Here is a 16960-nt window from a genome sequence, read left to right on the forward strand (position 1 = left end):
CTTGAAAGGGAGGCAGTTTCCTCAGCCCCATTTATACCTGAGTTTAGCCAAGGCCAGGAGGCCGAACAGTAGCCCCCGTTCATCAGGTATTTCCCGAGTCCCAGATCCTGTGCTAGGAAGGCTGCATGTGCCATCACGGTCACAGGTAATGCTCATGCGGTACTTACACCGCATGCAGTACACTGTGATAAGCCAGTTCAACATTTTGTCTCAGTTGGTGTTCACTGTATCCTGAGATCCAGGCTAGACCATCTAATAGTTAACCTCGTGTGGCTTCTGAGCGCTTGGAATGTGGCTAGTTTGAACTCAAGTGGGGTGTATATCAGAGGCTGGTGCGGTGGTTTGGTGGATAAAGGCGTTTGCTCCAAGCCTAACGCCCTGACCTGGACCCTTAGGACCCACATGGTGGAAGAACTGGCTCCCATAAGTTGTCTTTTGACCTCCACATACATGCTATGGCATGTTTGCAGCACACATGCACAGTCACTCACACTAAATAAATGTTTAAAAACTAAAATACAGCCCAGCGGTGGTACCGCACGCCTTTAATCCCAGCACTCGGGAGGCAGAGTCAGGCTGATCTCTGTGAGTTCGAGGCCAGCCTGGGCTACAGAGGGGAGATCCTGGACAGGCACCAAAACTACACAGAGAAACCCTGTCTCAAAAAAAACCAAAACAAAAACAAAAAACAAAAAACAAAAAAAAAAAACATATCCGGGTTCTTTTTTTAATATAGCCGTGACTGACTTTGAACTCACAGTGAGCCTCCTGTCCCAGGGCCCCAAGTACTGGAGGTACAGGTGTGAGCGACTATGCTCAGCTCAGACTTGATTTTGCAGAGCTGGTATGAACATAAGTCAGTTGATCACATTTGGATGCTCTGACTTTTTAAACATTTGGACGTAGATAACATTTTTACTTTTTTTAATGTGGCTGCTAAAAACATGGCTTGTGTCGTTTACGTTGGACAGTATAGAGCTCCACTCTCTGGCTGGCTTTGCTTGCATCTGTTTGTTCTGGAGATACTGGGAGTCAAGTCCAGGCCTTACCCAGACTGGGCAAGTCTAGGACAAAGAGCCCCATCCCCAGCTCTAGGCTCCTGAGACAGAGAACCAAGGAAGTTCAGCGACTTCTCTGAAGTTGCCTGTTTGAATCCAGACCTCTCTGTCAACTCTGGTCCCTGAGAATCTCAGTTCTCTGAGGGTGAGAAAGAGCTGAAGGGATCGCACTCAACAGGGAGCAGAGGGGATGAGGGAGACAAGCAAGAGTGGACGCGGCCTTGCCGACCCTGTCCTCACTGACCCTCCTCTTGCTCCACAGGAAGTCCCGTCCCCCGAGGAGCCGCTGGTCCTGTCCACTGGAGACCTACAGCTTCTGCATTTCTACGCAGGGCAATGCCAGAGCCACTACTCGGCCCTGCAGGCCGCCGTGGCAGCCCTCATGTCCAGTACCCAGGCTAACCAGCCGCCGTGCCTCTTCGTGCCCCACGGCAAGCGAGTGGTGGTGGCCGCTCACCGCCTGGTGTTCGTTGGGGACACCCTCGGCCGGCTGGCAGCCTCCGCATCTCTCCGAGCACAGGTTGGGGCTGCAGGCTCAAGGCTCGGCCAGACTTTGCGGGCCACTGTGCTTGCTGTCAAGGGGGCCGCCTTGGGCTACCCGTCCGGTACTGCAGTCCAAGAGATGGCGCGATGCGTAGCGGAGCTCGCGGGGCAGGCCCTGCGCTTCACCACCCTGCTCGCTGGCCTGCTCCCCTGAGCGCCCCTTGGTGCAGCCTTAGCTTCCCCTGCCTGCCAGAGCCCTGCTCCATGTTGACGGTGGCTAGAGGACTCTGCTTGAGGGAAGGAGAGGGTCCTTCCCCTTTTCATCTCTGGGTCATCTCAGCCACTCGCCAAGGCATCTCTTCCCGCCCCCCCTCCCCATACCTACTGCTTTTTGTATGAGCCATTTTGTATAAATTATTTATATTTAATATTTCTCGCTTTGTCCTCGTCAGCCTGGGGTAGAGGTTGCTGTACTGCCTTCTGCCTTTTGGGGGGTTTGGAACACGGAAAGTCAGGTCGCTGAGACTTGGAGCCACACAGAGCCCCTCTCCCGTTTCTTGGCTGAAGATGACCAGCACCTCACTCTCTTCTGAGAGTGGGCCAGGGCAGTAGTTGCCCAGAATGTAATAGTCTGGGGAACATTGGAGGGCTCGTCCCCTCACAGGTCAGGCAAGCTGGCTATGGGCATGGCATGTACCTCAATAAACCCTCCATCTGGTTCCCCGACTCTGCTTCTTGAGAGCCGGAGGGGGAAGACCTGCACCCCTCACCATTCCTGTGGGACACACAGGATGAGGGATAATTTTGCTCCTTCAAAATCTATTCGGTAGACTAGTCCTCAGCTCCTGCAATGGGCCAGACAAAGTTCTACAGGTACACAGTGAATGTACTCTTCCAGCAAAACTGGGGTAGACATCAAGTCAATTACTGTGAGTGCGTTAAGGAAAAACAAACAAAAAGCCAGATGTCAGGATGCATACCTTAAATCCCAGCACTTGGGAGGCAGAAGCCGGTGGATCTGAGTTAGAGGCCAGCCTGGTCTACATTATGAGACCCTGTCTCAAATGAGTTGTTGGTGATGGAAATAAATGGGTGATAAAGAGAGACTAGGTGAATGGGGCGATTGGGGAGGGAGATCCTGACCAGGAAGGCTGGGAGGTGATTGCTGAGCTGACACAGAATGGAAGAACCAAATAGGGTCTGTGGCTAGTGCCTCCAGACTTCGTTGTCACGTGATGTCATTGAAGAGGTGCAGATGCGGAGAATTTGGCCACAACAGCCTCAAAAGGTCCCTCTTTCAAGAGCACCCCAACTAGAAAGGTAGCCTCAGTTTCCCACCACAGGCCAACGCTAATCAACCGGAAGGCTGCTGGTGGCTGATTGGCGTCCTTAGGTGACTTCCGGAGAGTCCATCCCTTCCGCTTTACTCGGGTCCATCGCTTAGAGTAGCTGAGACCGCAGATGAATGCAGGAGGTTAGAAAGCAGGAGGTTAGAAGGACTGTGATGCGATTAGAGCCCATGGCTTAAATGACATTCACTCCAGCCATTAACCACAAGAGAAGGCAGCCATCGTCGCCTCGGCTGTGGTTTCCCAGGAACCTGGCTCGGTGACTGTGTCAGGGCACCTCACGTTTCAGTCAGACTCTTTGGATCTGAGCACCCCTGTGCATCTGCTGCTTCGGTTTTGAGCACCTTTCTCATCCCGCCTGAAGGGAAACATTGTCAGATACGGGAGCCGACAAAGTCACCCCATACACTGAAGGCCATCCCCATCTCCCAGTTACGCTTTCCAGAAAGGACCCTGAACTTGGAAAAGGGGTCGTCTTCAGTTCAAATCTTAGATGTGTCATGAGTTCAAGTCTTAGCTGTGTCATGTACTTGTGTGTCTGTGGGTAAATCACCCCTCTCTCGAGTCCTGCCTTTAGCTTTAGTATGAGGGTCTTACAGGATTTTGGAAAACAAAAAAAAATGCATAAAATTAAAGAATTATTAAGCTGGGCTACCAAACATCTTTACTCCTAGCACTTAGGAAGCAGAAGTAGGTGGATTTCTGTACCTGGTCTACATAGTGAGACCATGTCTTTAAAAAAATATTAAGGAATTATTGTTTCAAGATAGAGGATTGGAGCCCAAATAGCCCCGGTGAATTTGGGCCATAAGAAGCACAGTAAGTAATTCTGAGAGACACTAAGGGGAGATGGTCTGAGGGTACTTACGTCGGAGAAGAGTTGCCTGTATTTGGAAACTTTCTGAGCAGAGGAAGTAATGAAGGAATGATTCGGTGGCCTAGACTTCTTCCAGTGTGGCTCGGGAGAAAAACAATAGCATAAGATTTCTTTACTGAGACTTGGTACTCCTTTCTGGACTTCTGTGGTTGAGGGTGACATCTGTTTGAGGAATACATGCCTAATTTTAATATCTGCATGCCTGGTTATCCAGTTGAAAATTACAGTTCAAGGGTCTAGATAATGCCAAGATTGTGCATTTTTAGCAGTCTCCCAAGCGGTACAGATGCTGTGAATCCTTCAGCCACACTTTGCATACCAAGTGTGTGGCTCAGGAGAGGTTTCTTGGAGGCAAAGATGCTTCACCTGACAGCCAAAGGATGAGGGGATGTTGAAGAAGCCCTTGAGCATAGGAACCAGCTTGTGCAAAAGCCCTGTGATGCTGGAAAAAACGGAAAGAGAGCCAGCCGGGTGGTTGAAATGCGGAGTTGGGGAGGGGGGGCGGGGAGAGAAGTGGAATGTGGCTACTGAGGGCACATGACAAGGCATGTAGGCCCAGGTGTGCATTGTCTGGAAATGTTTTCCTTGGTGAGAGAAGTCATTGAAGGCAGTTGAGCTGGAGACACAGTCAGACCTCCATTTGGGGGCCTGGCAAGGTGGTTCGGAATGCAAACTTGGCAGTCACCCTTCTCCAGAATCCATGAAAAGATGGAAGACCTCTAAAGTTATCCTCTGACCTATAACATACACAGCGTGGCGTGCACACCTACCCAGACACAGCACCACTTATACACTAATAAAAAAAAAAAAATTTAGCCGGGCGGCGGTGGCGCACGCCTTTAATCCCAGCACTCGGGAGGCGGGCGGATCTCTGTGAGTTCGAGGCCAGCCTGGGCTTCAGAGTGAGTTCCAGGAAAGGCGCAAAGCTACACAGAGAAACCCTGTCTTGAAAAACCAAAAAAAAATTAAAATCTCAAGTAACAGATGGGGAGAAACGAAGTGGGCTCATAACACCGGTTGGTAACTAAGTACAACAGTCCACCTGCGCGAGAGAACTATAGAGGAAGTAACATAGGTAGAATCTTGTGAGGGACGTCATGAGGTGAAGAAGGCATTCCAAGGGCAAACAGCGAACATCTGACCATAGGTGCATGTTGAGGGTGCCATTTCCTCAAAGAGGGAAGCATCTCAAGATACCCAGATTATGGGGGAGGGCGTCTCATGATTCCTCTCTTGAGGACCCGAAGAGAGAGACATTCAAGGTTATGTGGGTTACCAAGAGGTTGCTTCACTGACCCAGGACTCTGAGAAGAGGTGGAAATCGGAAACAGGTGTGTATTGTCTGGGTCGATGGGGTCTATGCACATAGCACCGAGGCAACGGTGTGAGATGAGAAGGTGGCAGAAGCTCTAAGTGATGCTGAAGAAGAGGAGGAGGAGGAGGAGCATGTGACTGCTGTGGAGAAAACAAGCCAGGAGAAGGTGAGACTTGGCAATCAAAGGAGGAAGTTTAGAAGATGAGGTGGTCAACAGTGCCAAATGTTGCTGGAAAATGGTGAGTCAATCAAGTTGGATGTGTGGAAACCCAGAGACCTGTCCCCCAGCAGAGCACTGAAGCTAGAGAGCGACGCACGCACGGTGCCAACCAATTCCTCCATCTGCATAAACCATCCTGCAATTACGGAATTACATATCTGCCTCCCCTAGAAACCATCTCTAAGGGTATCTTGTCCATCCTTTAACCCTTCAGACCTCACGGACGGCCTGAGATACAGTAGGCACTTAATAAATTGTATCGATAAAATGAATGTGGAGGGGTGGAGGGTGGATGACTGAGTGAAGGAGAATGAGGAGGAACCGCGGCGTTCGCCCCAGCTATCTCCCGTCCTTCACCTCCCTTTTTCTTTTTTTTTTTTTCTTTTTTAACCGCAATGGCCTGCAGCCCCAAGGAACAAACAACGGAGACCCCGACCCCTACTTCCACGCGGGCCCTGGCCCCCCTTCATCTCTGACGAACAGTCTGGACCCAGGTTCTGCTGACGTGGGAAGGGGAGGAGAGTCTGGAGGAAGGGGAGGGGAAAGCAGCGCAGAGACAGTAGAGACGGAGGAGGCGCCCGCGGCTGCAGAGCTGCAGAGCGGGGTCTCCTGGCCCTCTGCGTCCCAGCCAGCCCTCCGCTCGCAGCCGGGCCAGACAACAGTTCATCCTTTCGGCGCGGCCCCCCTGGGCCCCTGCGGTCGCCAAGCTGGCTCCCCGAGTGGCCACCGGGACCCCCGAGCCCAATGGCGGGGGCGGCAGCAAAATCGACAGCACCGTGGAGATCTCCCCCAACGCCAATGGAGTAAGTGTCTGCGCCCGGGGCGCGGGGGGGGGGGGGGGGGGGGCTCTGCCGACCTCTCCCCGCCCGCGCCGTGCGCCCCGCCTCCCCGCCCGCTTCCCCCCCTCATCCCCCCCGCGTGCCCACGGCCTCCCCCGCCTCACCTTCTCTCCCCCACCCCTCGCCGCAGCAGGTCGGGAGCCTCGGAGATGCGGTGCCCCCCGAGCAGCTGCAGGGTGAGCGGGAGCGCCGGAGGGAGGGGGAGGGCGACGCGCTGGGCAGCAGCCTGTCGCTGGCCGCGCCCCCGGGCCCCCTCAGCTTCGAGGCTCTGCTCGCCCAGGTGGGGGCGCTGGGTGGCGGCCAGCAGCTGCAGCTCGGCCTCTGCTGCCTGCCCGTGCTCTTCGTGGCGCTGGGCATGGCCTCAGACCCCATCTTCACGCTGGCGCCCCCGCTGCACTGCCACTACGGCGCCTTGCCCCCCAACGCTACGGGCTGGGAGCAGCCCCCCAACGCCAGCGGCGTCAGCGTCGCCGCCGGAGCGGCCCTAGCAGCCAGCGCCGCCAGCCGAGTCCTCACCAGTACCGACCCGTCGTGTAGTGGCTTTGCCCCGCCGGACTTCAACCACTGCCTCAAGGACTGGGACTATAACGGGCTCCCAGTGCTCACCACCAATGCCATCGGTCAGGTGAGGCAGCCGGGCGGGATCTGGAGTGGGAGCGGACCAGGGCAGCGAGGGCCCGGCCTGATGCGGCTGCACCTCTCTTCTCGTGTCCCCAGTGGGATCTGGTGTGTGACCTGGGCTGGCAGGTGATCCTGGAGCAGATCCTCTTCATCTTGGGCTTTGCCTCCGGCTACCTGTTCCTCGGTTACCCCACGGACAGGTGAGGACTTTTGTGGGGGCAGGGCTGATAGAAAGGAGGGGGTGCTGGCAGCTGGGATTGCAAGAGGACAAGGATGGTTCCATTGACTGTATTCTACAGTCTCCTCTGGACTCCTGTGTTTAACAGCCTATCTCAGCTTCAGTTTCATTCCCCCATCAAGAAATACACCTTCCATACCCACTTCCACACAAGGAAATGACCTCATGTTTGTGACCTCTTACCCTATCCCCACTGACCAGGAGATCCATATCCATAAGTCAATGGCCTCATCTCCAAAGTTAAACATCACTTCCTCAACCAAAACCTCGTCTCCACATTTCATGTTCCATCTCTCCTTTGCCCTTATCATCCCAGCCACCTTTCTTTCCATCTTCATGGATTGACAGATTCATCACCACTGGCTAATAGCCTACCCAGACTGTTCGCTCATCTCAGTGGCCAAGTTCCTAAAGCTTAATGTTAATTCCTAACTATCAACAGCCCCATTCCCATCGATCAATAATTCAGCTTTACAAAGGGATGACCCCATCTCTGACCAGTGGCCCATCCCCTACGGTTACTAGCTATCTCCATAAGGAACTCTCGGAGGTAACTCATACTTCATGCCTGCCGCCCAGTGCCTCTGCTCTGTGGATCACTGACTCTCAAGAGAGCCTCACAGACCAACAGTCCTATCTTCATGGCTGGCCAGAGCTTTCAGATCATCTTGGACCAAAACCCACATTTCCATGAATCAGTGGTGTCATCTCCAAAGAGCAACAGTTCATCTGGCTAACTAGGAACTCTGGGTAGATCCAAATCCCTCTCTTCTCTGCTTCTGAAAACAAGGACCACTGACCACCAACCTGTGATCTACACCCCTGCCTAAGTGACTAATGGTCCAAAGGCATTAATGATCAGTTTCCTTAAACCAATAGCCATCCTCCCTGCTTAATTATCACATGTACCAGTGAGCCAATGATCCTACACCCACAGAGTAGTAGCATATCTTCCAAGCATCAATAGCTGGATTTCCACATGCCAGTAGCCATATTCCTATGGAATAATGGCCTCATTCCTAATGATGGATAATTTAGTCTGAAGTCAGAGGCCTGAGCCACATTAATGAAGTCAGCTCATCCTTATGAAAAATAGCCCTTACCTATCATGTTAATTGCCTTATTCTAAGGTATCAATGCTTCCCTCCTACCGAGGACCACTGACCCTGTCTTCATCTCCCATGGACCATCCCTCATCTCTGAACAGTCAGTAACTCAGCTCCTAAAGATCAGTAGCCCTATCCTTGCTTGGGGTCAGTGACCAGTACCAGTTACCAGTAGCTCATCTCCTTATCCTTAGTATCTGTTTTCATGGATTAATCTATTTGGACTGTTGGCACCCCACCCAACACACACACTACACTAAGACCCTCAATTGTCCTATCGCTAGAGATCAATTCTCCAGTCTCCAAAAATAATTATTCTGATCCCATGGATTAGTAGACCCGTTCCCTGAATCAGTAGCTCCATGTCCTGACCAATGGCCCATACCACTGCCTACTGTAATGAAGCCCAAGCCCCAGCTTTATGAAGCAGTGGTCTCATCCCCAGAGGACAACAGCTGTAGCATCACTAATGAATAAACAACTCTTTGCATGTACAGTTGGTCAGTGGTTACCACACAGATCAGGAGCTCCTCTTAGATGGATGACCTCCTTCACCTCTGACTGAACAAGACAAAATCTATTTATTACCTCTGACCAATACCTCTGCCAACAAGGATGAAGGTTCCAGCCTTCAGGGTTGATCTCACATCCATGGTTAAAGCCCTCATCTCTGACTGATATATCGCCCTGTCCCCAAGAGTCATTTGTCCCCTTCCCATAAAACTGTAGCTGCACCCCATTGCCCAGTAGTCAGACATCATGTTACATAGCCCCCATCCTGATCCTCTGCCATCTTTTCTTTCTTTCTTTTTTTTTCTTTCAATTTAAGACAGGGTCTGTCTGTGTAGTAGTCTTGACTGTCCTGGAACTCCTGGGGCTGGCCTCAAAATCACAGAGATCCGCTTGCCTCTGCCTCCCAAGGGCTGGGATTAAAGGCGTACGCCACCACACACACACCCTGCCATCTTTCTGGCTCCAGTATGACTCTGGGTCCCTGAACCTCACCCTCACACCAGTATTGAAGTAGGCAGCTAGGACCCACCCCGTACCTCCTCTATCCGGGAGTCTGGGTGGCCAGAAGTCCTCCCTACTTTCCAGGTTTGGCCGTCGTGGAATCGTGCTGCTGACCTTGGGGCTTGTGGGCCCCTGTGGAGTGGGAGGAGCTGCTGCAGGCTCCTCCACAGGCATTATGGCTCTTCGATTCCTCCTGGGCTTCCTGCTAGCTGGTGTCGACCTTGGTGTCTACCTGATGCGTAAGTGGCACCCTGCCAGAGACCTCTGCCTTGGGTCTCACGGCACCTTTCTGTTTTTCCAGGCCATTTTCACTGCCCCTAGGTCCCAAATTTCAGCTGTCCAGAATCCCAGCTGTCTTTCTGCCCAGGCTTTTTAAAGAGCCCAGGCAAGGGTCCCGCTTCTCCCCACACCTTCTTTCCACATGCCGTGATCTCTAAAGACCTCACCTGACCCTCCTTCTGTCAGAGAATAGAGCCCCATTTTAAAAGTGAAATATTGGCCGCGTATGGTGGCATACATGTAATTCCAGTACCCGAGAGGCTGCAGCAGAAAGGTTGTGAGTTCGAGTGTGGCCTGGGCTACATTGTGAGACCTTGTCTCAAACCCTACCCTAAATGAAATCCTGAGAAACTTATTTGACCTTGGACAAAGGTCGATCTGAAGGTCAAATAGAACAATGTGAAAGGACCTGTAAACTAGGGATGCTGAGCACCCACACGGCTCCGATCCTGGAGCCCAGCTGGGTTTGAAGAGATAGATGGGTAAAGGTTCCTCCTCCCTGAACCCAGAGGTCTGCGGGAGGTGATGGCTGCAGCCTCTGCTGAGGGCCTGACCTAGCTTTCTGTCCTTTCCTCCATCCCTCCCTCTCTCCTCTTGTCTTCTCACACCTCCTGATTCCCTGGCCTCTCCTCCCTTCATCCCTGCTCTGTCTCCAGGCCTGGAGCTGTGCGACCCAACCCAGAGGCTTCGGGTGGCCCTGGCAGGGGAGTTGGTAGGGGTGGGAGGGCACTTCCTGTTCCTGGGCCTGGCCCTTGTCTCTAAGGACTGGCGATTCCTGCAGCGAATGATCACCGCCCCTTGCATCCTCTTCCTGTTCTATGGGTCAGTATTACCCTTCATCTGTAGCCTGCCTCTTCCCCTCTTTACCTCCAGCCTAGTCCTTAGCCCCCGCCAACTGCCCAGTTCCTCAGAGGGGGTAGTGTCCCATCCCTGGGTCCAGAGAAAGAAAGAAGGCTTTACCGTGTACTCTACCACCTGCCCGTAGCTGGCCCGGTCTGTTTCTGGAGTCCGCACGGTGGCTGATCGTGAAGCGGCAGATTGAGGAGGCTCAGTCTGTGCTGAGGATCCTGGCTGAGCGAAACCGGCCCCATGGGCAGATGCTGGGAGAAGAGGCCCAGGAAGCCTTACAGGGTAAGAAGCAAGGGGTCCCTACACCTGATGACCTTTGCATGGCTGTAGCTGCACCCCCCTCCCACTCCAGCGCGGGGGATCCTGGGGTCTCAGCCGTTTCTAATTGCTCCTCTCTTTCTTTCCTAAAGAACTGGAGAATACCTGCCCTCTCCCTGCCACGTCCACCTTTTCCATCGCGTCTCTCCTCAACTACCGGAACATCTGGAAGAATCTGCTTATCCTGGGCTTCACCAAGTGAGCCTGGCTGTCTGAGCTGAGGGCCAGGCCAGTAGCTGGGATAGGGGCTGGTTGGGTGGGGAAAGCCTCTGGAACCCCTGCCCAGGATGAGGCTGTGGGAAGCTGTGGCTAGGGCTTCAGACGCTGTTCTCTGTTTGGACCTGTTGCGTAGCTTCATCGCCCATGCCATTCGCCACTGCTACCAGCCTGTGGGAGGAGGAGGGAGCCCGTCAGACTTCTACTTGTGTTCTCTGCTGGCCAGTGGCACAGCGGCCCTGGCCTGCGTCTTCCTGGGGGTCACCGTGGACCGCTTTGGCCGCCGGGGTATCCTGCTTCTCTCAATGACTCTCACGGGCATTGCCTCCCTGGTCCTGCTGGGCCTGTGGGATTGTGAGTATCTTCTCCTTCTCCACGTTGTGGGAATCCTACAGCTAGGAAACCCCAACAGAGGTGTCTCAGGAAGGCTTGGCCTCTACATCTAACATAGACTCAGACCTTCCCCAGACCACTGTCCAGCTGTGCAGATTTATCTATTCCTCCATTCCATAACTGAATGCCCAGGACGCAGACAGCGTGGGCCAGGGGGTTTGAGAGCCAGGAGGAGGATGTCAGAGACTAGGCTGGGTGTGTGATCCCCACCTCCGTTCATATCATCCCTTTTCATCCCCCAGATCTGAATGATGCTGCCATCACCACTTTCTCTGTCCTTGGACTCTTCTCCTCCCAAGCTTCTGCCATCCTCAGTACCCTCCTTGCTTCAGAAGTCATCCCAACCACTGTCCGGTGAGAGGGGGGGTGCTGCCAGGGGAAGGGGGTGCTGCCAGGGAAAGGGGGTGCTGCCAGGGGAAGTGGGTGCTGCCAGGGGAAGGGAGGGGTGCTGCCAGAGGAAGGGGATCCTGCCAGGGGGAGGGGGATGCTGCCAGGGGAAGGGGCAGGGCCAGCCAGACCTTGAGGCCTTTGGCTGAGATAGAGGGATGAAGGGTGACAAAGAGAAGCTGTTGGACAGGAGCTGGGATGGGCCCCATAGCTCTAGGCTCAGCGCCTTCTCCATGTTCCTCAGGGGCCGTGGCCTGGGCCTCATCATGGCCCTTGGGGCTCTTGGGGGTCTGAGTTGTCCAGCTCAGCGCCTCCACATGGGCCATGGAGCCTTCCTGCAGCATGTGGTCCTGGCGGCCTGTGCCCTCCTCTGCATCCTCAGCATTATGCTGCTGCCAGAGACCAAGCGCAAGCTTCTGCCAGAGGTACTCCGGGATGGGGAACTGTGTCGCCGGCCTTCCCTACTGAGACAGCCACCACCTAACCGCTGTGACCATGTCCCGCTGCTAGCCACTCCCAACCCTGCCCTCTAAACAGCCTCTGAGCACCCTGGTGGGAGGCTGGCCGGACAGGAAGGTGACCAAGGGCCATAGCAAGGTAGACAGGAAGGCAAGGCCACCCCACACTGAAGGCTCAAAGGCACCTCACTCCAGCCGTCTGAGCAGAGGGCCGGTCCCCAACCCCATCTCCTCCCCACTGCTTTACGTTCATGTTGTCAGCAACAATCAGTACGGGGTGGGCGGAGCATCATACTCTAACCACTAGGTCTGGGCTCCATCCTGTGCCCAAAGACATCTTCCCAGACCTCAGCTCTTCCTCGCTCTCTCATTCTGTTTCAATAAAAGACATTTGGAATAAATGAGCATATCATAGCCTGGACTTCCCTCCCACGTGTTATCCTTTTGTCTCTTGGGGAAAGACTTCTCAGTGGGACACAAACCGGTACTGCCCTGCCCCTAGGTGTCAGCGCATAGGCAGGGACCACCCCTCACTGCCAGCCCTGCTGGGACTCTGCTAGGTGATTGACACACTTGGTCTCACTTCATCCTTACAACAGCTGCAAGGTTGTTTGGAGCAGTTAAGGCTTTGTTTTGCGGAGCTGTAAAAATTATCTTTAGGGGGTAGAGAGATGGCCCAGTGGTTGTGAGTGCTTGCTGACCTTCCAGAGGGCCAGAGTTGGGTTCCTAGCATCCACAACTGTCTGCTCACAGCTGCCTTTGACTCCAGCTCCAGGAATCTAACACAGTCTTCTGACCCCCAAAAGCACCCACATGTATATACTTACACCCACATGCATGTGCATGAAGATAAGATAGTCTCTTGAAATTGACTTCCAACGGGAATTTATCCGATGGGGAGCAGGCTAAAATGAGAGCTCACAGGATGGAGAGGCAAGCATGAACTCCACTAGAATTCCTTCCGGGAAGCCTCGTGCAAGTCCCTCTCTAGCAAGCATGTGATTGGCCAGCTCGAGTAGCATTCTGCCCCACCCCTAATACTGGGGGTCATGAAGAAGAAAACCGAGCAGTTAGGGCAGGACTGGATATTGTTTAGAAATGAACAGTGGCTGTCTACCATGGCATTACTCTTAACCAGTGCTCAAGGACTCGGTAACTTCCTAAAGTTACACAGACAGTAGGACCCTGTTAGAGCTCAGACAGCTAGAGTTCTGTTGGGCACAGTGGCACACGCCTTTAATCCCAGCTGTTGGGAGGCAGAAGCAGGAGGACCTCTGAGTTGGAGGCCACCCTGGTCTACATAGTTCCAGGCCAGCCAGCGCTACTGAGTGGGACCCTGTCCAAAAAAATCAAAACAAAACAAAAACAAAACAAAAAAATCACACACAGACACATTAAAAAAAAAAAAAAAAACCAAACACCGGGAAAGAAAGGAAGAACGAACTAGGGTCCATCACTACGCTGGCCGCTTCCCCACTAAACTTTGGACACTCCCCATGGCAGTGAGGAGCAGAGTCTCTCACTGTCCCGGCTCCCCGGGAAGTAGCAGTGGGATCCTGCAGCTCAGTTGGGAGAGTGTTTTACCCTGAACCTGAGGCTTGGTCATCTGTGCATGTAGTGTATGCCTATAATCTCAGCACTCAGGTGGAGGCAAGAGATCAAAAGCTCAAGGGACTGTCAGTGACATCCAGAGGTCAAGGCTGGCCTGGGGTACGTGAAGCACTGTCTCTAAAATCACGACAACAAAGACCCCACACTAGGAATATATAAGAAGGAAGGGAAGTTTGTGGTTAGGAGCATCAAGGGGCTTCTTTGCTTTAGACATGGAATGTTTATTTATTATGTATACAGTGTTCTGTCTGCATGTATGCCTGCAGGCCAGAAGAGGGCACCAGATCTCATTACGGATGGTTGTGAGCCACCATGTGGGTGCTGGGAATTGAACTCAGGACCTCTGGAGGAGCAGCCGGTGCTCTTAACCTCTGAGCCATCTCTCCAGCCCCTGACATGGAATCCTTTTATATAGCCCAGGCTAGCCTTGAACTTGCTATGTAGCCCAGGCTAGAAGACTGCTTCTAGAAGGAGGTGAGGCCTTACCTTCACAGGCAAGAAGCCCTCAGAGGTAGATTCCTTACTTGGTACACCTAACTCCAGCCAATTGCACAGGCAAAGCAGGCAAAGCAGATGCCTAGAGGTTGGAGAGGGGGCGCTTTATCTTGGGCGTAGTTCTGAGAGTAGACTTCCTAGGAAAGTGGAAATTCTTCTTCCAGAAAAAAGAGGTCGATCATCTAGCTCTTGGCAACACTGGGATTCCCTTCTCCTTCCCCCTTGCCAATTCATGTCTAAGACCACTCACACGCTATCAGTGCTACCAAGCCCCAAACAGTGTTCCTGGAGACCTCATTGGAGTACCCTTGGTTGTCTTCACGGTCCCTCAATAAGGGGCCATTTTTATTCCTGCTCCATCACATAACAGGACGATGAGAACTGAAGAGAGATTGCGGAGCTTGCCATTCAGTGGCAGGGCCAGGGTTCTAAGCTAGGCAGCTGCTTCTACTCAACTCTTGTTCATGGAGTCAAGTGACTGTGTTGCTTTTCAGTTTGTGTGAAATGGGATTGAATTACGGCTTGAACTGGAGTAGAGCGTCTTCCTTTTTTTTTTTTTTTTAAGTTTATTATGTATACCGTGTTCTGCCTACATGCCAGAAGAGGGCGCCAGATCTCATTACAGATGGTTGGGAGCCACCATGTAGTTGCTGGGAATTGAACTCAGGACCTCTGGAAGAACAGCCAGTGCTGCTTAACTGCTTAACTGCTAAACTGCTTAACTGCTGAGCCATCTCTCCAGCCCTAATTTTTATTTTTCAAGATAGGGTCTCTTTTTGTATCCCAGGTTAACCTCAAAGTCACAATCCTCCAGCCTCAGCTTTCTGAGTGCTGGGATTCACAGGCCTTTACCCCAAGTCCTGGCTAAGAGATATTTCAATGAAAAGCCTCATTCTTTAGAACCAAAGAAAGACTGAGGATGAAAACCAACCCGAAAGCTGCCACAGCTCCTGTATGGGAGGCACATAAAAGTGAACAAGAGAGCCGGGCGGTGGTGGCGCACGCCTTTAATCCCAGCACTCGGGAGGCAGAGCTAGGCGGATCTCTGAGAGTTCGAGGCCAGCCTTATCTACAGAGCGAGATCCAGGATAGGCACCAAAGCTACACAGAGAAACCCTGTCTCAAAAAAAACAAAGGAAAAAAAGTGAACAAGAGAAAGGTACACGTCATCTGGGAGGTGTGGTCACCCATCTCTAGTCTAGGGAGATGGTCAGCGTGTGTAGCCCAAAAAACCGACGCCAATGTCTCCAACCATCAACCTGGATTCTCACCCTAAGGAAAAAGTGACTGTCTCTGAGGCTGTTTCAAGACTATAGCTTGGAGAGGCAACTTATTGAAGGTTACATGAACTGGCCAGTGAAGCAGGCAGATCTTGAGAAGGAAGAGCCTAAAATCTTCTTCCTGCACAACGGTCAGAAATGGTGTGGTTTTGAGTTAGGGTTCAACACTTTGCCCTAACTGGCCCGGAATTATGTAATTCAGGATGGCTTTGAACTCACAGTAATCTTCCTGCCTCAGCCTCCCAAGTGCTGGGAGCCACCATATCCAGCGCAAGACAGGAAATATTTTAAGTGCCATGTGAAAAAGTATTTCTCTATTTAAATTAATTAATTTACTTATTTTGGTTTTGGTTTTTTGAGACAGGGTTTCTCTGTGTAGCTAGCCCTGGCTGTCCTGGATGGAACTCACTCTGTAGACCAGGCTGGCCTCAAACTCACAGAAATCTACCTGCCTCTGCCTCTTGAGTACTGGGATTAAAGGTGTGCGTCACCACCAGGCTATTTCTCTAATACTAAGTTCATTAGGAACCCCCAAGAATTTCAAGGAAATAGTTTTCAGGCAAATAAGAGAAATGACTATTCTTTTTGTACTGGTTGAAATCTGGGCTTTGTAAATGTTTTAGTAGGGTTTACAATTGAGAGTCATAATGGACTATTGAGAGGAAAACCAAGAGAATATGGAGGTACATCTCTAATGTTAAGTAGTAGGAAATGGGCCAGTGAAAGTGCTTGCGACTAGGTTTCTTCACCAGGCCCCACAAGGTGGGACAGAAGGACGGACTCTAACGGTAATCCTCTGATCTCCACATAGCACTGTGCTCCACCCCTGCCGCCCAGCACACAGTAAGTAATACGTCACTTTTTAAAAAACGTTATTTGAAGTGACATGAAATACACGTCCTGCCTTCTCAAGACAACCTCATCCGGTCGCCATGCAACCAATGTTCACAGCAATTAGCTAGCTACCAATGTCTGGTTCGGCCTCAGGTTTGAAAGGGAGTACATACATGTTCTTCATCTTGTTCACTTTAACTGACGAAAAACTCTTAAGACAAATAATTCCAATCTGTATAGAAAATGCAGACAGGTATAAAAGAAGGAAAACAGACTATCATACGACAAAGTGCATGGAGTGGCTTCGCTTAGTTTGGCATATAGATCAGAGACATTTTACCGCATCTTACATGGTGGAGAGCATAAGAAAAGTCAGTGGTATTTTTGGAGAACGGCACTAATCATTTGTATAAAAGCAGAGCCCATGTGACTTACCCAGCTCCCAAAGATCCTCACACTGGGGAATAGATTTCAATATATAAATCTAGGGCTACAAATATTCAGACCATAGTAGGGCTATACTCTATTAAAGAAAGACGGGAAAAGCTCCTTGACAAAAACACCCTTTTAGGGAGCTGGAGAGATGGCTCATTGGTTAAGAGCACTGACTACTCTTCCAGAGGACCCAGGTTCAATTCCCAGCACCCACATGGCAGCTCACAACTGTCTGTAACTCCAAGATTTGATGTGACACCCTCACATAGACATACATGCAGGCAA

General features: G+C 52.0%; 3 protein-coding genes across 4 annotated transcripts in view; 2 read left to right on the top strand and 1 right to left on the bottom strand.

The window, feature by feature from the left end:
* Positions 1-2261, top strand: part of Efs (embryonal Fyn-associated substrate) — a 10091-nt gene extending 7830 nt beyond the window's left edge. The window contains exon 6 of the mRNA XM_052733217.1: positions 1321-2261. Coding sequence (XP_052589177.1) covers positions 1321-1755 — 435 coding nt within the window. The 3' untranslated portion in view covers positions 1756-2261. The remainder of the gene's footprint in view (positions 1-1320) is intronic.
* Positions 1-6352, bottom strand: part of Il25 (interleukin 25) — a 23445-nt gene extending 17093 nt beyond the window's left edge. Inside the window, exon 1 of the mRNA XM_052733220.1 lies at positions 6246-6352. The gene's annotated coding sequence lies outside the window, so the exon portion shown is untranslated. The remainder of the gene's footprint in view (positions 1-6245) is intronic.
* On the top strand, positions 5866-12441 carry Slc22a17 (solute carrier family 22 member 17). Of its 2 annotated transcripts, none has more exons than XM_052733218.1 (10): positions 5866-6105; positions 6272-6766; positions 6859-6962; positions 9205-9359; positions 10056-10221; positions 10385-10530; positions 10659-10764; positions 10919-11136; positions 11418-11529; positions 11807-12441. In XM_052733218.1, exons 2-10 carry the CDS (start codon positions 6497-6499, stop codon positions 12093-12095), a joined length of 1566 nt encoding a protein of 521 aa, XP_052589178.1. In that variant the 5' UTR covers positions 5866-6105; positions 6272-6496; the 3' UTR covers positions 12096-12441. The 2 variants fall into 2 exon arrangements, with proteins under 2 accessions (XP_052589178.1, XP_052589179.1); XM_052733219.1 differs by having other exon boundaries at positions 6275-6766.
* Positions 12442-16960: the final 4519 nt, after the last annotated feature.

This window comes from Peromyscus californicus, unplaced genomic scaffold, assembly GCF_007827085.1.
Source record: "Peromyscus californicus insignis strain IS unplaced genomic scaffold, ASM782708v3 Scaffold_12__1_contigs__length_115047231, whole genome shotgun sequence".
Lineage (NCBI taxonomy): Eukaryota > Metazoa > Chordata > Mammalia > Rodentia > Cricetidae > Peromyscus > Peromyscus californicus.